We start from the raw sequence: 8,741 nt of genomic DNA on the forward strand, positions 1-8,741 counted from the left end.
CACGCGGTTCTTCCGTATAAGAAAATGTGAAAAGAAAAAGGAAATATATAAAATAATGATATATTTTTTTATATTTATATGTATATATAAATATGATGATTCTCGAGTCATGGACCGCAATATTGTCGTAGAATCTTCCCTCTTTTCGAGTCGCGAAATTCCGACAATTTCGCCAATTTTTTCTCTTTTCTTTTTTTATAAAGATTGAGTTTTTTTTCGGGGAAAAATAATAATTGTTATTTACCTTAGTTGGAGATGAATTGGGGTCAACTTAATCTTTAAATTAATATAGGGTTATAAATCCTCCCTTGCCTACGTGAAGGCCATGACACGGGGAAATCGTACGATGCTATTTCATTATTTGACTATTTCATTATTAATTATGATCATTGAATTGATTATGTTGAAAATATTGACTCTTTCGTACCTACTTAAGTCCACACATTTTCCTTTAATTAAGTCTGCTAATTTTGAATAACTCAAATTTAGGAACCAAAAATTTTGATTAAAGTTCTTATTTAAAATATATATATTTATTTTGTTTTGACTGGAGAGTTGAGAAGCACAAACTAGAAAGGGGAAAATCGATGTGGCTAACGATTTTAATCAACATGCTTATGCAAGTAATTTAATGTCTTCTGTTTAATGTTATCCAAGTGGGCAACTTCAATTTATTTTTTTGAAAGAGAACATTGCACTTATATATAATAAGGATGGGGCATCTTGATAAATATTTCGAATGATTTTTCATTGGAATATACATGGCAACATTGTACTTATGTATAACAAGAAAAGGGGAGCATGAATAATACTAGGGCGATTTGGTTTTGTAAATTAATTTTCCAATTTTAAGAGTTGGAAACGATGTCATTTTATTTTTCTTGGGAAAAATGAGTGTGCATTTACTTTTATAGGAAAGGATTTTTTTTTTTTGCCAAACTTATTTTTTGGTTCTTTTTTGGCCAAACTATAAAGCATTTTATTTTATTTTTGCCAAATAGTTTATAGCCAAACATCAATTTGGTAGACCTATATAACTCATAGAAAATAAAAACAAGGCTCATATTTAGGGGAAAATATCATCAAAGTAATCGAAATCCCAAGACCCATTTTATAAAGTGGTTTGCTATCTTTTACTTCATATCTTCCCCAACTTCTATGCATGCACCAAGCGAATGCTCAATTATTTTTCATATTTTGGCAGCAGTATAGTGAATTAATAATAACATTAATAACTTTAATTGGAAGCTGAAATAAAATGTTAATAATTATTTTTTCTTTTTAACTTATTATATGAATTCGTTTGAAGAAACCAAACATTAGCGAACATTTTGATATTTTTTTTATAAGCAAGAACAAGCATTTATTCGTAATTAACAAAAAGGACATGCCAGAAGAATGAAGGTGGTTATTACATTATAAGGCCAATTGAGGGGTTCCACCAAGTGTAGTTTTTAGGAGGAAGTGAGTACTTAACTTTTTCTTCTTATCTTTTTTATTATTTTTCCATTGTCAAATTTAGTTTTTATTTTTATTTTTTTTGGAGTTATTTTATATTACGATACTAAAGTATCGTGAAAGCGAGAGCTGAATAGAATATAATAAAAATCATTATCATTGTTCTCTCATTATCATTTTTAAACATTCAAATCTAGCAAATAACAACAAATAAAACTTGTTTTAAATAATAAAGTTTACATCATAAAGTATGTGTAATGATATCTAAGAAAATGAAGTCCGAGTGAATATTTCAATAACATCTTTGACCATCATTTGATAATTTCTAATCGTGAGCATCACCTTTCTTTGCACACCAAAAAGTCACATAATTGCCACACGCCCTTATCTTTGAAAATATCGATATTCTATTTAACCTAAATTCCACTCATAATTATCATATGCAAAACCATCATGATATTTTTCTGCAAAACTCCTTTGATTTTCATTATTGTAACTTCTTACTTAAGTATAATCATGCTGATGTCAAAACTTTAGCTCCATAAATCCCATACGCCGAGTAGTAAAGTTTCATTTAATTAAAACTTATTCACGCTTCCCATTTTAATCTCTCAAAATTTCATCAAGCTGTCGTCATAAATCTATTAATTCGATAATTATGTCTGCCTAAAACCCTAAACATGGACACCGCAAAAGATCTTCCCATCCACTCGTTAGTCGTTCCCATTCCAACATCTCTTCGGGGCAAGCGGTGCTAGGGGCCCCAGCAGAGGACGACGTGGGAGGGGGCAAATCGACACGTGTCGAGAGATGCTTCGTTGCCTCCCGAACGGTGACCGTCGGATAAGATGGGACCCGGCGCCGCGTGCGCTCCTAGGCATCGGGCCCCGCGCCGGGCCCCCGCGCGTCGCCGTCGTCGCTGGTCCCTTATCTGCTCGGGTTGGGGAGCTTTCCTCAGGTGCTCCGCACGCCCGTTACACCCTCCGGGCCCGGGCCGCTCGCGCCTCGCCACGTCACCTGCCCGGCGGGCCCCTTCCCTCTTCTCGAGCCGAGCGGCGAGGGAGAGCGGCCCGGCTCCGCGGTCCGCGGCGCACCTGAATATGCCCCCGGGCCCCCTCCACGTGGCGGAGCGAAGGACGCGGAAGCTTGTGGATATGGCGGAATAACGAGGGCGGAGGGGGAGAGGACGTGGTGGGCCCCCGCGGCGGGTGACGTCACCCGATGCGTCACCGGGGGGACACGCGGCGGGCCCCCATTTGGTCGGGGCGAGGATATGGTTAGGGTTCGGCCCCTGGTTGGTGGCATGCGAATTAATAACGTGTTTCTTCTGGTTAGCGCCCAGGGGGGTCTAGTTCGACCGGGGTCGAAATGTCGGTTTCGCCCCCGGGACTTCGGGGTTTTTACCCCGGGATGGCAACGGGTTCGGAGACGGGGAAGGGCAAAAGGGGCACGAGGGGCGTGCGTCTTTTCGGAGCGGGACCGGATTGCTGGTCCGTTTTGACCAATCTTTTTACAACGTGGATGTGCTCGTGTGCGCGTGTGCTGTCTCCACCTAATTTTTTGCCAGGTTGGTGCGGTGTGTTGCGGTGGCCGAATTAATGGAACATCTTCTTTTCTGATTTCTTTCTTTTTTAAAATTTAGGTGGAATTATTTCATTCCTATTTAATACCCAGCGAAAGAGATATTCTCCTCTCTGACCAAAAAAAGAAGAAGAGATATTCTCCTCATACTTCTCAAAAAAAGATTAATACCATAAACAAACTCTAAAGATGCCCAATATAACTTTGATATTCCGAATTTATTATTGTCTCAGGTACCTCAATACGAAAGATTTAGGGTTTTTCTAGGTAGGAAGAGTAGTATTAATACAAATTCGAGATTTTGGTAGCGAAAAAAAAACAGTTAGTGTGTTATGGTAGGTATAGTTTTAGGTTGTTGTTGTTTTTTTTTTTTTTTGTGATGTATTTTTCTTTTCAAAAGTAAAAGTCCTTATTACCAAAAGTCAAGTGCCGAATTTAAAAATATATGGAAAAAGAAATTATAGCATTTAAAACGTGTCTATTGTTTTTTGGTAGATGGGGTGCTCCAAAGCCAGCTATATCCGAAGACCTTTCACTTTCCTTTCAATGAAAGATATCCCAAGAGTACTTGCAAACAGTACATTGAAACCTAGATGGGTAAGTTTGAGGGATGGAGATATACTACTTTAATATTTATATTTTTACTCCACTCTGGTGGATTTCCTATGGAATGGGGATGTTGTGACTGATGACACAAATGATAAAAATGAGTAAAATATCTTCTTCTTTTTATATAGTCATCTCAAAACTCCTTTTGTTTTGGCATTGTCCTTGGCATATGCCACAGGATCTCCCCAACTACTACCTGGAACCATTTATTTTATTTTTTTCCCCTTTTGGATACCGAATGATTCCTTCCATTCTTTTTGTAGGGACTAATTTTATAAATATCCGTTCCTCAGGGACCAATCAGCAACATGTCACGATTATTTTTTATGGTATTTTACTGCATTTTCTCTGATCAGGTATTTAATTGGCATTTCTTTCCTTCTTTTTTATCCTATCACTAACACAATGTCACGAGGGTGTATTCTCAGATAGCATGAGGCCAAAAGAATGGATGAATCTACATCCTAGGACAGACGTGCTCGCATTTTTCAAAGTGATCTGAAGAATGCATGGGTTTCTACTGGAAAGATAAAATATTTGTGGGAAAAATAAAGCCATTGAAGTAAAAGTAATGCAATTTTGGATCGGTCAAAAAATGGGGATATTTTGGTCTTGCAAATATAAGTTGATGCATGTTTTTGTGGGCATTTGGGAATTAATGTATATATTGAAATGAAAAGATTGAAAAATTATGTTTGAGGTTTGTGTAAATTGTGAGACAAAAAATATGCAATATTGGTAGCTAATTCCTTCTCAATGTAAATCATATTGAAAACAGGATTGGCGCAGTGAGCTTTGCCATGGAACAAGAAACAAGTGCTCTCTTAGGAAACTATCCCTTTTTTTGCTTTTTTGTTTTTACGTTTTCAATGTTAGCATGATGGAAATTGGAAAATGCATTGGACCCAAACATTGCAAATTTAGGCAGGGTAGAACAACTATAGGAAGTACATGGTACAATCATTCTATACCAGCTATAACCGTGGAAAGGAGTTACACTTGTTAGAGCCAACAATTGCAGCATTGTCGGCAGCCAGAACACCTACGACACCTCGCGATCAAATTATTATTTTTTTACGTAGGTTTAAGGAGCTGCACGCTAGAAGGCTATCTTTTAATTACATTTCTATCAAACTCACTATTATGGACTTAATAGTCAATCAGCACCTATATTTAAATTGCCATTTTTTTGGGCCATAATGGAGGAAGCACCGTAGCCCACTGCCTATAATGGTGCTTGTTCACAAATTTGGGCAGCTTTTGGGCCTTTTTAGCAAAAATAATTCTTTACTTTTCGAGCCCAATAAAAGTCAAGCCCAGATTTGGAGGATTTCCCGATGTGGATCGTGGCATTAGTGATTGAACAGAAAACATAAAAAATGATACGTCTTTCGGATTTGAATAATATTAACGTATAAAGAGAGATAACCTCGTCTATACTCTCACATAAAGTAAAGAAGGTCTCCTATTTTAAGAAGATAATAATCCTTCTTTTTTCCCAAAAAATCCCCTTACTTTATGAATTTTTCGTGAATGAACAAATGCATGATAACTTCAGTTTATCTATCGCATATTTTAATTTTGAAATTTAAATCATTCATATTTTATAAACAACCTTATTGGAAAATGTTCAAATCTTGAAGTATTATTCTCTTCCCACATGAGGATCATTTACATTCACGCAAGACGTCTATCCTTTGGCCGGTTCTATGTTATTTTCTTCGGATAGAATCAAACGTGTTGTACGAAAGGGAACATTTGGGACTGTTCTTTGTGAGACTCAATTTAATTTAGATATAATTGTTTTCGTAAGATTTAAATGCCTTGGTCTTGTGAATAAGTTTAGTCAATGAATTTTCAAAGTGCACCTACGAATTGTCTTTAAGAAATGCTAATCGTGTTGCATGATTTGTGGGTTCATATATAAATTATGCAATGAAAAAACTTATTTTCTGCCAAAAGGCTTGATGTTGGAAGAAGTGGGAAGGGCTACAGCCTACAGGCAGTAGATATGATCATCTAACTTAGGGTGTGTTTGTTTCACGGAAACGTAACGATTTTGGAAAATGTTTTCCGGGAAACCATTTTCCAGGAAAACATTTAGTTTTCATTTGTTTTGTGATATGTGACTAAAAATATTTTCTGGTGTTTGGATTGCATTTGAAAAATGATTAAAGGTGTAGAAGATGCCAACAAAGAGGAAGAGGAGGGAGCGAAGCCAACGGGAGCGCAAGAGGGACTACGGTTGGAGGAGGCAGCGGTGACGAAAAGGAGGGGGTGAAGGAGAAGGAGAGAGGGGAGGAGGAGTTAGGGTTTACGTTCTTAGGCAAAGAAAAGAGAAAACAAGAAAAAAAAAGAAAAAAAAAAAAAGAAAGAAAAAGAAAAGAAAAGATATAATAATAACAAATTCAAAATTTTTAATTAGAAATTCTTTTTAATAATAAATTTTTCATCAAGTAAAGACCTTAAAACATTTTGGAAAACGTTTTCCAGTTCTTTCAAAAAGCGCAAATCATTTTCCCGAATTTAAGCTTTTAGAAGGAAAACATTTTCCGTTGACTAGGAAAACATTTTCCATTGACTCATTTTCCTAAATGAATCAAACACTTGAAAATGAGGAAAACGTTTTCCTGGAAATTTTTTTGCAAAACAAACACACCCTTAGATTATTAGGTGAAAGTGTTGTCAAATCATTATCATTTTAATCTTCCCTCTCATGTTGAAAGTGTGAAAATTGATCATACGCGGACAGTGTCTTACCAATTTCCTTGATATCTAGTTGTGTGATTATTTTCAATTTATCTTAAATAACATTAAGTTATTAGATAAAAGTGTAGCTTATTACTTGAGTGTAACGATAAATGTTGATCATCGTAAAGGTGATGCTTGAACCTTTGAGACCGAGTTAGTGGTAAAAAAAAAAATACCAAATTTGAGTGTAAGGGTAGGGGTGCACAACACAAATTTTATTCTCATTCCAATAAATTCATGTCTGATCTTTTACATGGTTCTAATTTACGCTTGACTTGATCCATGTAGATAACTTTAATTGTTCTTACGTAAGTTTGGCTTCTGATGAAAAAATAACGTGTCTGTGATTGAAATTAGATGGTAAATTTTGTATGTAAACTACAAAAAGCTTCCTAAAGATTACAAGGAGTTGTGATTGAATTCTAGTGTTAAATCAATTGTTCATTTATTTAAAACAACATTACAAAGCTTGTCTACTTTTTTTTTCCAGACATACAAAAAGAGGAGACGAGAGGCGACCGGCTTCAGCATTTAGGTCTGAGGGTAACCATACGTGTCTCAAACACGTGACAACACATTCTAGTTGAGCCATAGTTACTTAGCATATCCTGTCGGTATTGGAGCCCACTACCACAGCTCTACTGGACTGCTAGATGTCCAATGACCAATTCATCAATATAAGAATCACATATTACTATTGCAAACCGGTTCGAACTGGAGGCTTCATGGATGAGAATATAACTCCCGTATCACTTAGACTAACATCACCAGTGGTCCTATTCTTGTTCTTCTTTTTGTGGTCTAATCCTATTCTTGTTCTTTTACTGTCCCTAATTGTTCCATGTCCGACCAAAGAATAAAAAAATTGGTCCACAGGATGGAAGAATTGAGTACATAAGACTGCTAACTAGTCGTGAGGCACCAAAGTTCGGACTTTAAATTGCAATAATATGTTATGCATATGATGAAAGGGAAGTGTGAAGAAAAATTCCTCTAATCAGCCTTCTCTGATTCGTGAATTATAGATTTGGGACTTTACCCACATTTATATTTAGCTAACTTCACATGTGGTTGATGTTTACAACTTGTAACTCACCAAACAAGATGGCGGTTGGAGAAAAATATAGCCCATGATGAAATATATTTGGGTTTACTTTTTTTTTCCTTCTGATTGGTTATTTTGAGGTCTACTTAGTTGATGCTAAACTTTATACTTAGGTTCACTTAGTCTTACCCAAAGAAGAAAGAAATAAGTTGATGCTAAACAGTGAGCTTTGGCATAAGTAAATAATTAAACAAATTATGTGAAAAACCATATTTTCAAGAATCCAATAAGAAACTAGTTATGGCATCACGTTAGAAACTACTCTTAATAAGAATACTTGATTTTTTGTTGACTGATGTTTCCAGAGATTCCGCTGCCATAATTAACATATTCCAACCCTTGATATTATTAGTTATTACCAGTGCAAAGTTTTCGATCCACTACTTTCTGGACCTGTCATAACATCCAAAGTTCAATTACCTGCAGCATCACTCTTAATATATAATAAAGACCAATCATCACATAGTGACGTTGAAGGAGAAGATCACAACTTTATTCATGTTATATATAGTAGCTACTCAACTACGCCCTTTTAAACATATAATGTTGACATATCTCAGATATTCTAATCCCCACCACAAAAAAAAAACCAGAAAATTATCCAAAAGTTAACTAGCTGAAATTATAGATGCAGAAAAGAGCAACTGAAATAACACTAGAGAGTGTTACAACTAATAGCCAAAACCGGGGCTGATGACGGAGCGCAAGATTCGGCTGGGCCTCATGAGGTGTCTGGCAAGCAGCTTACGGTCGACCGGTGAGGCATGACCCTTCTTGCTAGGGGCCGAGCCAGGGACGTCGCCCTTGGGAAGGACACTGAAGATCAAGCTTGCCTCTATAAGTGGCATTCCCTTCTTCTTCTGCTTCTCTTCCTTCATTTCCAAAAACTTCCTGGCTTCAGTACTCCAAGCAAATGCAGCAAAAACGATCATCAAGGTCATGAGCAGCACTATGCTAAACCGAGCCATGAGAGAAAGAGAGAGAGAGAGAGAGAGAGAGAGAGAGAGAGAGAGAGAGAGAGAGAGAGAGAGAGAGAGAGAGAGAGAGAGAGATGTTGCTAGGTTTCGAGAGCCACTAAGAAGACAAGGTTGTATGGAGGGTTCTGTCGTGGCTGTGTTGGGCCATGTACATATATTTATATATACCACCTAATGCGATACTTGCTTATACAATGGAGGATTATAATTAGAAACCATAATCGATGGCAAATAAAAAATACATACATGTACTTTTCACA

General features: G+C 36.6%; 1 protein-coding gene across 1 annotated transcript; it reads right to left on the minus strand.

Moving 5' to 3' along the window:
• Nucleotides 1-8,175: 8,175 nt before the first annotated feature.
• On the minus strand, nt 8,176-8,472 carry LOC108959185 (precursor of CEP14). Its single transcript, XM_018872547.2, has one exon. It carries the CDS (start codon nt 8,470-8,472, stop codon nt 8,176-8,178), a length of 297 nt encoding a protein of 98 aa, XP_018728092.2.
• Nucleotides 8,473-8,741: the final 269 nt, after the last annotated feature.

The sequence above is a fragment of the Eucalyptus grandis genome, chromosome 4, assembly GCF_016545825.1.
Source record: "Eucalyptus grandis isolate ANBG69807.140 chromosome 4, ASM1654582v1, whole genome shotgun sequence".
In the NCBI taxonomy this organism is placed as follows: domain Eukaryota; kingdom Viridiplantae; phylum Streptophyta; class Magnoliopsida; order Myrtales; family Myrtaceae; genus Eucalyptus; species Eucalyptus grandis.

Coding starts and splice junctions, on each gene's coding strand:
- LOC108959185 (XM_018872547.2), bottom strand. CDS start 8,472: ATGGCTCGGTTTAGCATAGTGCTGCTCATGACCTTGATGATCGTTTTT.